The sequence below is a fragment of the Panthera pardus genome, unplaced genomic scaffold (assembly GCF_024362965.1).
Source record: "Panthera pardus isolate Hobbes unplaced genomic scaffold, ASM2436296v1 HiC_scaffold_3, whole genome shotgun sequence".
NCBI lineage: Eukaryota > Metazoa > Chordata > Mammalia > Carnivora > Felidae > Panthera > Panthera pardus.
Genome location: NW_026526876.1, coordinates 32,637,395 through 32,650,944, shown reverse-complemented (window position 1 = coordinate 32,650,944; position 13,550 = coordinate 32,637,395). Strand labels below are relative to the sequence as shown.

Sequence of the window (13,550 nt, the reverse complement as noted above, 5' to 3'; positions counted from 1 at the left end):
TAGTAAGTGATCAGTTCTTGGGGGAAATTTGTCAATTGGTTCCTCCTCATTGTGATGGGAGAGGGTTTTTTTCCTGAGACCAGGGTCTTCCTTAGCTGACCATGGTCCATGACACACTATCGGCCAATGCTTGTTTGGCCAACTCTTCCAACCCTTCAGGTCTTTGTCCTATAAATTCATAGAAAAACTGTTGGCAAGTTGTTGGCAACTGGACCTTTGCAAAACAGTGCCATCACCTCTGTCCCACTCCTCCCAGCCCCACCCCCAGGCAGTTAATAGGAGAAAGGAATAACTATGTCACTCCTGGCTTCCAGTTGCTCATCTTGCTCTTAAATCCAAGGCCTCTGGGGCCGAACGGAACTGGACAAAGTGTGCTGAGTAGTCTAATAGGGCTGATTCTTTTTCTGAAAGTTTCTTATTGTGGAAAAATAAAATTATGTGTTTAATTTCTGAAACCTGATGCCTGATTTGCCTTGGCAGCCATTCTCCCAGGCTTGGCCAAGAGTCCAGCAATACTAGTATACTGATTAATACCAGCTCAGCTTGCTCCCTGGAGAAGAAGAGCATTATTTACTTGACCATTTTCTTAAATCCTTTTTAATTTGCGTGTATTTTGACATGATCTTATTGGCTTTAACATGCTGTATCTGACCATGAGCCCCAGTGAAGCCCTGGGGAAGATTGTTCTGCTCTGTGCGCTCATGTCCCCATCACAAAGCAAGATTTTGTTCTATCCAGTGATTAGAAATGACATGTCACGTGTTCTGTTCCTTTTGGGGCTGTCACGTTCTAAGTGTACTTTTGTCCCCTGCTGGTCTTCAGGCCACTGGTAGAAAGGGAAGAAGATGATGCTTCCCAGAATTCAAACAGAGCTTTCTGCACTATTCTCTCCTCCTTTCCAACCTCTCTCCCTTCCTCCTTCCAGCCCCCTTTGGATGGTGACCCCTGGGCTCATAATGCCCCTCCCTCGTGAAGCCCACAGGGAGATCAAATAGCCTTTCTCCAAGGGGACACAGGGGACCGAGGAAAGGTTGGGCCCCAGACAGTCCCTGACAGGGAAGCATAAACACAGCTGTGGAGATGGGAGCAGGGAGCAAACTATCCTCCCTTCCCCTTCCCCAGTTCCCACCCAGAAGCAGGGGAAGGCCACCCTGCTGTGGAGAAACAAACAACAAAACAAAGCAAAGCACAACCTAAAAGCCTGCATGAAGGTCACCAGAAACTGGGGCTGCTGCCCAGGCGTTGGTGGGGCCAGCTGAAGTGCCAGACCCCTCCCTGAACACTTACAGGCAAAGGCAGCTCTAAAGCAAGTTGAGGTCTGGACGTTACTGAGCCTGAAAACATGGCTCAATTTTTGAAGCCTCTCCACTCCTGGACATTTTGTCCTCTGATCTCAAAAAACCCAGCTATCCGCCCCAGGTACTTAGCTCCTGACCCCTAGTTGCATAGGGATCATAATAATGCATTCAATTCAGCAAGTAAGAACAGGCCCACAATAAACCCTTGTTCGTGGCTGTTTGTTATAAGTTTAAACTCTGAACCTCCAAGCCAAAATTCAGAAACGGCCTCCTTAGCCTTTGTTAATTACAAAATAAATAATTCCAGCAGGAAGGGACTTTCTCTTTTGGGGTTTACTTGGGTGGGATTCATGCCTCACTTTGCACATACTCTGAAGGCTCCAACCCCACAGCTAGGGTGGTGCTGCCCGTTCTTGCTCCCTTGGCACAGTTAGTGCAGGGCCTTGATCTCACGGGACACGCCTTTGGCACAGCCTTGCCTGGGAAGTAGCCCTGATCGGATGGACAGCTAATGAGCTATGCTTCCTTTCTGGCCATCAGGGTCCTCAACTGTAAAACTGCAGAACTAGAGAAAACATGACAGTCTTCAAATACTGTCCATTCAGTATGTGCCCGGCATTGTGCTGAGTGCTTTACAATTGGTCATCTCATTTCATATGAAGCCAGTAATATTCTTATCCTCATTTTATAGCTGAGAAAACTAAGGCTTAAAGAGATTCTGGAACTTGCCCCCAAGGTCACCCAGCTGGTGTGGCCAGGATTTGGGTCCAGTCATTCTGACCCCCAAACCCATGCTCTGAACCCCGGCTACTCTACTTCCTCTTTTCTCTGAGATCTTCTAGCTCTGACATCATGATTCTGGATTCTCTCCATGACTTTCTGTTCTCACCAGTGGTGCCAGAAAGAGAAATGTGTTTGGGACTCTGCAAGTTCAGAGGAAAACCGTTCCTGAAAGGCAAGGGGCTCCTTACTCCCTCTGTACTGGAGATACCAATCAAAGCTGGACACTCGACAGACCCCCATATCAGTAGGGAACAGCCTATGTGGAAGACAAAAAAAAAAAAAATCCTAGCCAGACAGGAAAGGGGAGTTCCTCTTGTTTCTGTAACTTCCCCTTCTCTCTTCCCTGGCTTATCAGCAGAGTCTCACACTGCTGATACTATGGCCCTTTGAACCCTAGTCTAGTTAGGATGGAACACCTGGTCACAGAGACACTTTTGGAGCAAGAAAAGTACATTACATACATCTACAGATTACATCCACGACACTGTACATAAAGGAACATAGATTACATTTATTTACGTGTTTAACAAATCACCTTTAACATTCATGTAATCATTAGATATTGGACTGGGTGTGAACCTACGTTATTTTGTGTAATCCTTGCAAGATGCCTGAGAGGTGGGTATTGTTGTCCCCATTTTACAGAGAAGGGCATTGAGAGGGAGATTGAAAACATTGGACATGGCCACATGGCTGGTAAGTAGGAGAGCTGGAATTCTATCTGGCTTTGAAGTCTCTATTCTTTTAAATAAAGAGTACTGTGTAATGAGGGGTGCCTGGGTGGCTCAGTCAGTTAAGCATCCAACTTTGGCTCAGGTCATGATCTCACAGTTTGTGAGTTTGAGCCCTGCATCAGGCTCAGTGCTGGCAATTCAGAGCCTGGACCTTGCTTCAGATTCTGTGTTTCCCTCTCTCTCTGCCCCTCCCCCCAACCTCTCTCTCTTTCCCTCTCTCTCTCTCTCAAAAATAAATAAAATATGGGGCGCCTGGGTGGCTCAGTCGGTTAAACGTCTGACTTTGGCTCAGGTCATGATCTCTTGGTTTGTGGGTTCAAACCCCCCATTGGGCTGTGTGCTGACAGCTCAGAGCCTGGAGCCTGCTTCGGATTCTGTGTCTCCCTCTCTCTCTGTTCCTCCCCTGCTCACACTCTGTCTCTCTCTCTCTCAAAAATAAATAAATATATTTTTTAAAATTTTTAAATAAATACATAAAATATTTAATAAAATAAAATAAGCAATAAATAAATAGATAGATAGATAGATAGATGGATAAATAAATAAAATTGTGTATTGAAAAGAACAGAATTATAGAACTGGAAGGATCCCAGAGTATCTTGGAAATACAATTGTCATAACCATATATGTTACACCTTATGATAGTGACTACCATTTATCAAATGCTTACTAGCACCGGGCATTGGGTCAAATGCTTGACCTGCATTATCTTTACTGGTAAGTGAGATACACAATGGTAACCCTATTTTGCAGATAAGAAAACACGCCCAGAGGAGTTAAGTAATTGCAGAGGGTCACATACAGCTACATAAGTGATGGAGATGGCTCCAAACTCAAGTCTACTTCACTCCAAAATGTGTTCTCTTAACCACTAAGGTAATAGAAATAATAATAATAATAATAATAATAATAATAAAATATATAATATATAATTAAATATCATAATTATATAATAATTGATTATAATATATAATTATATAGCATTATATAATTATATATTATAATTATATATTGTAATTGATTATAATTATATGATAATAATAATATTATATACTGCTCTAAGTGCTTTAAATCTTACAACTTATAGGTATTATTACTATTCCCATTTTACAGGTGAAGAAAATATTGCCTTTTGTAGTATTAAGCTCACATCACAGATACCACAAGTGTTCAACACAACATATGTGAGATGTTAAGATCTAGAAAATGTTTTGTGTGTGTGTGTTTGTTTTTTTTAAATGTTTATTTATTTTTGAGAGAGAGAGAGAATGTGAGCAGGGGAAGGCAGTGAGAGCAGCTGTCAGCACAGAGCCTGATGTGAGGCTCAAACTCATGAACCACGAGATCGTGACCTGGGCCAATAGCAAGAGCCAGTTGCTCAACCAACTGAGCCACCCAGGTGCCCCAAAAATGTTGTATTTCATAATATCATGAGTTTTTTTCATTGTCCATCTAATGCATTAAGGTGTTGGGGGAAAGGATGTGAAAAGATGCTGTCTGTCTGTAAGTGAAACAAGCATTGTCAGGAGAGGGATCATACAGAGGGAGGAAAGTCCTCTGTGGCATGAGGAATCCTGTCTGGTTACCCTTCCGGCCTGTCTTTTGCATCCCTTTCTATTTGGTTCTTTCTAGCAGGCTGGCTAACGAGTTCTGTCAGGTATTGTGGAGCAGAGGTTAAGTACTCTGGCTTCAGCATTAAGAAGACCTGGATATCTGCCAATATTAGTTGCATGAGCTTGGATAAATGACTTAACTTTTCAGTTTCCTCATCTGGAAAGTGGATTGCTATGGTACCTGATTTAATAGAGTTATGAATTTACTCTATCTATCTATCTATCTATCTATCTATCTATCTATCCTTAGGCTTCACACCCAGCATGGAGCCCAACTTGAGGCTTGAACTCATAACCCTGAGATCAAGACCTGAGCTGAGATAGAATCGAACACTTAACCAACTGAGCCACCCAGGTGCCCTAAGTCATGAGTTTTAAATGAAACAATCTGTATGAAGTACCAAGGATACTGGTGGGCATCATCAGGGCATCTTCATGTTACTTAACATCTAAACTCTTGGGGTGCTGGGAGCAGGTAGAAGCGTTCCTGCGGATGGTTTCATAGGACAGTCCTGAGGAATGGAGGAAGAGTGAAAGCAACCCTGGCGTCTGGCAGTGGGTCCTGAGAGCAACCATGAGTCAGCCCCAGGTGCCGAGGGACCAGCAGTGTTCTCAGCACTGCTGGGCGTGGGCTATGGTCACTTGGCCATGGTCCTCTTCAGTCATGCTGTCTGAATGTCCTTCTTATAAATCTGGTCTGGTTTTGGTTTTTTTTTTTTTTTTTTTCCCTTTCAGAAAAACAGCCTCCACCATATGATGTCATGGTCCAGCCTGGATCTGGGAAGGAAGGGAGGAGGAGGTTGTATGTACGTAGTTGGGTAAAGCAGCATCTTCTTATTTCTGGAGGGGTCTATCTGGCCCTGGAAGAAACTCTCTATCCTTGTCTCCTCTTTTCAACTTCATTTTCAAGACCCAGTAAGAAATCAATATTCAGATGTAGATTGAGAGGGAGGTGATACATCACAATGGTTAAGACATGAAGCTTAGCATCAAGCAGTCCCAGGTTTAAATCCTGACTGTCAGTTACTACCTTTGAGGCCTTGGGCTCATCATTCCTGTTTCCCCATTTTACCCACAAACAAGATAATTCTAGTGTTACGGTGGTAAGGTTTTAAGACATATTTGCAAAGCTCAGCACATGTGTCAGAGAACACACTATGCATCACATAGTAATTGTTCAATAAATGGTAGCTACATTAAGAACCAGCATTTGATGAGGAATATGGCCTAATCATTTTCTCTGCTTCTTCTAACTTGAGAGCCAAAGTTTTCTCCAATAACCATTCTTCCCTCTGTGGGATGGCCATACTCACACTGAGTGTTCCATCATTCTGGAGATGAGGAGATGGGGAGAGATGGAGCTGTGTCCCTACATCTTTGTCTTCCCTCCCTTAGCTAGCTGGCTCCCCAGCTGCAGCTCTTCTGGTTCTCTCTGCTACCTCCCTGCCCTCTAAAGAAATCTGTTTCCTCTCTCCAGCTTGGAAGGATCAGCCCCTCCCAGCCAGGACTTCTGGCTCCCCTGACCCTGATTCTCCCCCACATCCTCTCCTGAGCTCTGCTCTTTATTTTGCAGACAGCTGGAGAAGAGGCCAGCATATGTGAATGTCTCTACATGGTAGAGATGCTGATTCCGGGATGCTCTGCATGCAATTTCATTGTGTAGGAGGCCCCCAGTGCTTTTTATTCCACACTATGTTGTTCTGGATTTGGGTGTAGGGGGAAGGGTGAAGATTAAAAATCGCACTTCTTTTAAGGATCAACTCACCTCTCTTCTTGTTTCAGGCAGGATGTCCCTTCCCCTGTAACAAGAAGGGGAATTTACCTGGCAGTAGGATCCCTATCAAGGAAAAGTCAATCTAGGTTGGGGCCATAAATCTCAGGTTAATGTCCAGCTGGACCAGAACTAGATCCCTCTCTTCCTAAGCAGTAGGAGTGGATGTGGAATATGGACAGAGGACTAAGGAACTGTGTAGGAAACAAAGACCAGACTCCACTGGATATGAGACAAAAAGACTACAGATAATATTATACTACAGTTAAAAGAAAAGAGGCACATCTGTATGTGCTATTGTGAAAAGAAGCCCAAAACATGTTATTAAAGTAAAAAAAAAAAAGTCATCAAACAACAGAGATATTTTATCCCATTTATGTTTTTTTAAGTCCAAAATATATAGGGAAGTGAGAAAGGAATAAAGGTATAAAGTTTTCTGTGTTTAAATATTTTGCAATGAGTATATACTTGTGTATTACCTGCAATTAGAAAGTATATTTTTGGGGTGCCAGGGTGACTTAGTTAAGTGTAAGATTTTGGCTCAGGTACTAACAGCTCAGAGCCTGGAGCCTGCTTCAGATTCTGTGTCTTCCTTTCTGTCTACCCCTTCCCTGCTCACACTCTGTCTGTCTCTCTCTCTGTCTCTCTTGAAACAAATAAACATTAAAAAAAATTAAGTATATTTTTATAGCATAAAGTATGTTTTTAAGGCAGCAGTAGGGTTTAAAAGGGAAGGGAAGAGGGCGTCCATGGGTGGAATACAGGATTTGCATAAAAGAACCAGCTTCTGTCCTTAATGAAGCCCTTCTCTGTCCCCTCCTTGCAAAACATGGGACTGTCTTCTATGGCAAAGTGAAGTCTCTGGTCCTCTTTCAGCCCCAGAGTACCCCAATACCAGACCCCCCAGTTACCAGGATGCCCTCAGGAGTCAATGAAACAGCCAAATGTCCAACTGGTAAGGAAAAGTAGAAAGAGGAAAATCAGGAGGAAGGAAAATTCCCAGATTCTCCAATGGGAAGGTTAGACTCCCAAGTTCAGGAATGACTACATCAAACTTCCCTTTGGAGGTCTCCATGTCATGCTGCAAACTGAACCCCAGCTCCAGGCTAAAGATAACATTTTCTACTGAGTCACCTATATTTTCCCTTTTGATTCTAAGGTCATTTTATATATGAAAATGTTGACCTCTAGAGATATGAAATGACCTGCCCAAGATTAGACAGCAACACAGAAGCAGAACTTGCCTTTGGAATCCCAACCAATGTTCGTTTGTGTTTGTTTGTTTGTTTGTTTGTTTGTTTGTTTTTATCAAACGATACTATACTGCCCTATTTAAAACCCAGCATTTATTTTCGTCAACTTTAATCTTGACCCCCAACCCCATTCCTAATTCACAGTGGGCTCAGGTGTTTCTGGCCCCAGCCCAGTGGAAATGGTTTGTTTTGTTTTCTGTCCCTCCATGCTTTCCCTTCCCATCTTATCACCCAGAAATCTCCCTCTTGACCATGTTTCCTTCTTGAAAAGGGCAGTCATGGGTGGGAGGAAACGAATGGATTCGGTCCCTGGCCTGATGTGGCTCTGAGGCTGTCTGGCTCTTTCCTGCACATTGCAGAAGATGACAATCACCAGGAGGGCTTTGGGGTTCCTGCCAACTGGGCCACCTCCTTTCTTCTTTGGGATGCCTTATCAAGGCAACCTCTTGACCCTAGTGATGGAGGAGGACAACAGGCTTTTAGTGGCCATAATTCAAGAGCCTAAGACCCTGAGATGAAGATTTGAAGAGAGATCATGAAAGATAATTTATGGTGGGCAGAAATCAGTAAACTGGGACAAGAGCAGCAGCTGAGTCCAGGGGTCAGTGTCTGGGAGTAATTTAGGAAAGTTCAGTGCTGACAGCTGTGTCTGGAGTTGAACGCCAGGGCCAAACCAGCTCCTGGGCTGCTCGGCTACTTCAGGCTAATGAAGCTCTGGCTCAGGACACAGAGACAGCTGTGGTATGGCAGAAGTCAGGGCCCCTGGGGCCCCAGGCCCAGCCTGGCTGCTTCGTAGCAGTGTAACCTTAGGCAAGTCCTTAGGAAAGAAGGAAAGGAAACGTCCACTGAGTGAGTCCAATGCCCTTTCACATACATTGTCCTCAGTACAGTTTATCCAGGAGGATGATGTATGTCCTTATTTTACAGGAGAGTAAGCGGAGATCATCAAGGTAACCGAGATCATTCTGGGTTATCTGGCTAGGGAGTGGGAAGACAGAAATACCAGTCAGAGCTTCTGAACTCAAGTTCTGGGCTCTTTTCCCTGAGCTTTCGCTTTTTTCCCTGTAAAACAGGGACAATAAGGTACCCACTTTGCGAATGAAGTCACCCATAGTAGGTTCTAAATAAACCCTTCCCTTTTCACAACCTTGGTCTTGAAGAGTAGTGGCCACTTTCTTCCTAGGAATGGAGTAATCTTTTACTTTTGCCCCCCCCCCCATCCGGTTTATGGCACCTTTTTCCTAGGAATGAAATAATCTTACTTTTGCCCTTCCCCCCAATCAGATGTGTGGATCGAGGCCCCAGGAGGTGCCTCTGAAGGGAGGGTATTTGGATTTTGGTTTCCCCTCTGCCCGGGTCCCCAGGCCTTCTCCTGACTCTGGAGGGCTGGCTCCCTCATCTCCTCCTCCCCAGTTTTGGCGGGTGAGTTGACATCAGTGGGTGTTCCCGGGGAAGGGGAACTCTGAGCCCAGCTCCAGGAGCCCCTTCCCCCACGTCGCAAGACAGCCCCAACCTCCTTCCTTAGATACTGCGGCGTGGAGAGGCCCTCCGAACTCCCAGCCCCTTTCTTCTGCAGGTCCGCGATAGCAACACGCTAACCCCCTTCCTCAGCCCCCGCATCGAAAGAGAATGGGACGACTAGGGTCCCGGGAGCGGATGCTCAGAGACCCGGGAGAGTCCTTGGGCGCCACGCGGCTCAGCCCAGGAAATGCGTCCCGGTTCTGGGGTTACGAGGGGAGCTGTCCAGCCCCGCAGGGTGAGCTAGAAGAAAGAGTGGGCCAACGCCGACCCGCCGGAGGGAGCGGCGGGCGCCGGGGCGGGGTGGGGCATCGACTCCCCCTCCGGCCCGCGGGCCCCGGGCGTCGCCCCCGCCCCCCACGTGGCCGCAGCCGTCCCAGCCCCTGCGAGGAAGCGGCGCGGCTTCCTGGGGCTTGGGCCGGGGATATAGGCGCCCCCGCCCGGGCCCGGCTCAGCGCCACCGCCCCTCCTCGCCTGCTAGCCGCGCGATGGCCTCGCTCCGGGCAGAGCGCGCCGCCGGCGGCCCGCGGTTCTCTACGACCCTCGCGGGGCGACCGGCAGCGCTCCGCCTCCTCCTCCTGCTGGGCGGTGAGCGCTGCGCCCCGGGGCTCGGGCGGGAGGCGCGGGAGGCCCGGAGGGGAGGGGGGGCTGGACCGCCGAGGCCGAAACGGGCCCCGGGGTGAGGGCGGAACAGCGCTGTCCTCCGACAGTCCCCGGCTCCACCTCGGTGAAGGCGCAGCGCGAACTGCTTCCCACTTGGAGGAACGTGGGGTGCCGGGGGCCCGGCGGAGAGGTCTTGGGAGATCTGGGCTGGCCTGGAGGAAGAGGGTTTGGGGTCTGGATGTGAGTGGGAGGGAGCTGGTATCAGCCCTCTCTTCCAGTCACTGAAGCACCCCTTGGGAGCCTGGATTATTCTTCTTTCTCTTCTGCGAGTAGCTCTGACTTCCAAGGGTCTCAGACCCCTCCTCCAGGCTCCACCGCCTAGATCCCCGCCATCCTCCTTCCCTCCCCCATTTCTGCTCACAGCTGTCCTGAAGCCCCAGGAGTCCCTGGCTCAGCTTCTTCCCACTGAAGGCAGCTTGAAGTCAGAAGGTGTGTACCGCGCGACTCTGGGAAGGTGGCCGAGGGCAACAAGGAGAGCTAGGTCAGTGGGGAGGGTCCCTTTCCCACAAGGCAGGCCCCAACCCCAAATGAAATCGCACTAAACTCCCTTCCGTTCTCTCCTGGGGTTCCTTGTGGTCTTTCTCCCTCTCAGCCCACAACCCACCCTCCCCGCCCCCCCCCCGCCCCCCCCCAGCTCTGAGCTGGCTCACCTCAGGTGGGTTAGAAGACCCCAGAAAAAAACGTATATGGATGTTCCCGTCAGGCTGGGAAGTGCTGAGCACATGGAAGGCATTAACATTTTTCTGAGCTGAGACTCTCTCCTTGGGAAACTTTCTGAGGCTGTTCCTGGTGGCTGCCATGTCTGAAGACAGGAACAGTGGAAGTACCTGGACCTGAGGGCTTGGAGGGAGGGCCAGGGGGTTGGTCAATGTGCAGCATCTGTGCCCACAGAGAACAAGATGGAGGACTATAAGGTGAATGCCCGGTTTTGCTGGCAATCTTATAAGGAGCAGATGGACTCTATCCCCAAGGACTGGTGCGACTGGACCATGATTAGCAGGTAGGGGCAGTGCTAGGGCAGCTTGGACCAGGGGTGGGGCCTGCTCCTTGTGTGTGGGCCTTGAGTGTGGGGTATTCCTCTCTCTGGGCCCAACCCCATATTCACTCTAGTCTTCCCTTGCTTCCAGGCCCTATAGCGACCTGCAATATTGCTTGGAGCATTTTGCAGAAGCATTTGGCCTGGGTTTCCCCAATCCCTTGGCAGAAGAGATCATCTTTGAGACTCACCAGATCCACTTTGCCAACTGCTCCTTGATGCAGCCCACCTTATCAGACCCTCCAGAGGATGTGCTCCTGGCTATGATCATAGCCCCCATCTGCCTCATCCCCTTCCTTGTCACCCTTGTGGTGTGGAGGAGTAAAGACAGCGAGGCCCAGGCCTAGGGTGGTGGTTTGAGCTATTAGCAGTCATCTTACTCCTTTCCCCTGCCACCACCGGGTCTCTCTCTTCCCCTCCCTGCCTCCTTCTCTCACTCTCACCCCCACCACAGACCCTTGAATTGCTGGAAATGGAAGCCCAGTGGTGGCACAAGTTTTGTAATCTTCAAAATAAAACTTTTTTTTTTTTTTTTTTTTTTGGTACTATCCCCTCCCCATCCCAGAGTCTCTACCATTTCCCACAGCTCTGGGCAGCAGAGCTGGAAAATCTGGATACCAGCACTGTCTTGTTCACTTGTCTGCTCCTCACTATTCCTCTCCCCCCACTTGAAAGCCACCCCCTACACTGCTTCCTCCCAGGGCTGGGCCTTTCCTGTCCTTATCCAAAACCAACACCAGGAAACCTGCAGGAAGAGACTCCCTTCCGGCTTGGATGGCAGCTGGGGAGGTGTGGGGGAAGGGGCAAGGGTGGAATCTCTGCTGTGACTCCTGCGAGAAGGAAGGGGGACTGCCTAGGGGCTCTGAATTTTCCTCTTTTTCATGCCTCAGTTTACTCCCAGGGCCTAGGAATGGAAACCTTGATATGACCAAAAAGAGTTCATTCCTAAAGAGCTCAGGATTGAAGGGAAAGGCAGTGGGACTTACTCTACTAACTCCACCACAGAACTCCCTGTCCAGGTCCCTGGCCCTCATCCTACATTGTCCTGGACCCTGGGGGTGTGGCCTACAGCCTGTTAGCACACTGCCCCCTGGTGTCCACTGGAGCTAACAGCCAGAAGATGGATATGACCTGGAAGAAGCTCAAAGCTGAGGAGCCTGGACCCTGGAATCAAACATCTGTCATCCCCATAGCAACCATTAGTTCTTAGCAAACCCTTCTATCAGCTTCCTAAGCCATACTGATACTCCTCTAAGACACCTTCCCACTTTCTAGGGACATACCTAGCCTCTGAACTCACCATTTCTGTATATGAATACTCTTACATGTTCCCTGGATAGTGAGGCCCAGTTTTCCCCAGAGGACCTTCATCTTCAGTTCTTCCAGATCATCAAAAATACTAGAGAACAAGGACAGCTGGATGGCTCAGTCAATTAAGTGTCTGACTTTGGCTCAGGTCATGATGTCATGGTTTGTGGGCTCGAGCCCCACATCAGGCTGTGTGCTGACAGCTCAGACAGAGCCTGGAGCCTGCTTTGGAGTGTGTGTCCTCTCTCTGCCCCTGCCCTGCTTGTGTTCTGTTTGTCTCTCTCTCCCCAAAACAAATAAACATTAAAAAAATACTAGAGAACAACTTTGTTCTCCATAAAGACCCCTGTTTATTTTCTGTGGCACGTGGAGCCTTGTCAGGGACTTTCCTTCCCTCCTTGCTGAAATATTTGCCTCCCTGAGTACATGCATATCCATTTCCTTGGGACATGCCTGTCTATTCCACAGATAGATACCCGTATGCTTCCTAGAATGTATCTACTCATCCTCTGAGATAGACTTCTCTCAGGGCATATCTGTCTCTCTAGGGGCATACCTGTTCCCTAGGACATTTTGGGTTTTCACCTGAGATAAGTCTCTGCTCTGTTCCCATGAATGCATTGGTCTTCCCCAGGGATATATCTATCCTCCTTTTGGCCCATATTTGCCTTCATGTGTTTTACTAATGTACATCAAGGGCATACTGGTATAAAATACTGTGTATGGTATATTGTGTTGGAAAGATAAGTTAGGACTTGGTTTCTGCTCTCAATGACTTTCCATCTAGTACGGGAGCTGACATGTGTACCAATCAACAAAAGCAATGGAGTGTGTGATTAGAGTCACGAAAGGGATACAAACCAAATGTTATCTAAGTGCAAAAAAAGGAGGGGTCACACCTAGCTGAGGTGTGATCACAGGAGGGTGATTGCAGAGTTTGTACATGACTAGGCCTTAGGATGGAGTGCATTTCCCCTAGGGAAGAGAATAGGAAAACAGGTGAATTAGGAAAATATTGTGATAATCCAGGCTTGAGAAAAAGAGGACATGGGTCAAAGGAGCGATGAATGGGAAATAGAAAATAAAAAGTAGAAGAAATGATTAAAAACAGGGGAGGGACTTTGGATATGAAGGAGATGAAAGAGAGGAGAGGTTAGAGCTGATTGAGACTTTGCATCTGAGTTACTAGGACAATGATGGAAGTAATGGTAGAAAATGGCCATTAGGGAGAGAAGCTGGCATGAAGAAAGGGATTTACAATATGAGCTAAAAATGGAACAAGCTTTTATGTCCCACAGAGAGTTAGAAATGGGAGGGGTGTTGGTGGTGGAAAGAGATTGGAGCTGGAAATACAGATTTAGGAATCTTTTGCACAGAAATGTCAAGTGAAACCATGAGAAGGATGAAAGTTCTCAAGACAGAAGATGTATTGAAAAGAAAGCTAAAAGGGCACCTGGGTGGCTCAGTCGGTTAAGCTTCCAACTTTGGCTCAGGCTATGAGCTCGAGGTCCGTGAGTTCAGGCCCCATGTTGGGCTCTATGCTGACAGCTCAAAGCCTAGAGCCTGCTTCAGA

General features: G+C 47.7%; 1 protein-coding gene and 1 long non-coding RNA gene across 3 annotated transcripts; one reads left to right on the top strand and one right to left on the bottom strand.

Moving 5' to 3' along the window:
* Positions 1 to 4,064: 4,064 nt before the first annotated feature.
* On the bottom strand, positions 4,065 to 10,526 carry LOC109258583 (uncharacterized). The gene is made up of 2 exons (XR_008418703.1): positions 10,284 to 10,526; positions 4,065 to 5,205 (listed from the first exon to the last, which is right to left on the bottom strand). It is a non-coding gene; the product is annotated as an uncharacterized LOC109258583 (long non-coding RNA).
* On the top strand, positions 9,266 to 12,318 carry RAMP2 (receptor activity modifying protein 2). 2 transcript variants are annotated; one of them, XM_053892750.1, is made up of 4 exons: positions 9,266 to 9,558; positions 9,907 to 10,062; positions 10,525 to 10,633; positions 10,761 to 12,318. In XM_053892750.1, the coding sequence occupies exons 1-4, from the start codon at positions 9,459 to 9,461 to the stop codon at positions 11,014 to 11,016; spliced, it is 621 nt and encodes a 206-aa protein (XP_053748725.1). In that variant the 5' UTR covers positions 9,266 to 9,458; the 3' UTR covers positions 11,017 to 12,318. The 2 variants fall into 2 exon arrangements, with proteins under 2 accessions (XP_053748725.1, XP_053748726.1); XM_053892751.1 differs by having other exon boundaries at positions 9,299 to 9,558; positions 9,997 to 10,062.
* The last annotated feature ends 1,232 nt before the right edge of the window (positions 12,319 to 13,550 follow it).

Coding starts and splice junctions, on each gene's coding strand:
- RAMP2 (XM_053892750.1), top strand. CDS start 9,459: ATGGCCTCGCTCCGGGCAGAGCGCGCCGCCGGCGGCCCGCGGTTCTCT. Junction 9,559..9,906: donor CCTCCTCCTCCTGCTGGGCG/GTGAGCGCTGCG, acceptor TTCTGCGAGTAG/CTCTGACTTCCAAGGGTCTC. Junction 10,063..10,524: donor AGGCAGCTTGAAGTCAGAAG/GTGTGTACCGCG, acceptor CTGTGCCCACAG/AGAACAAGATGGAGGACTAT.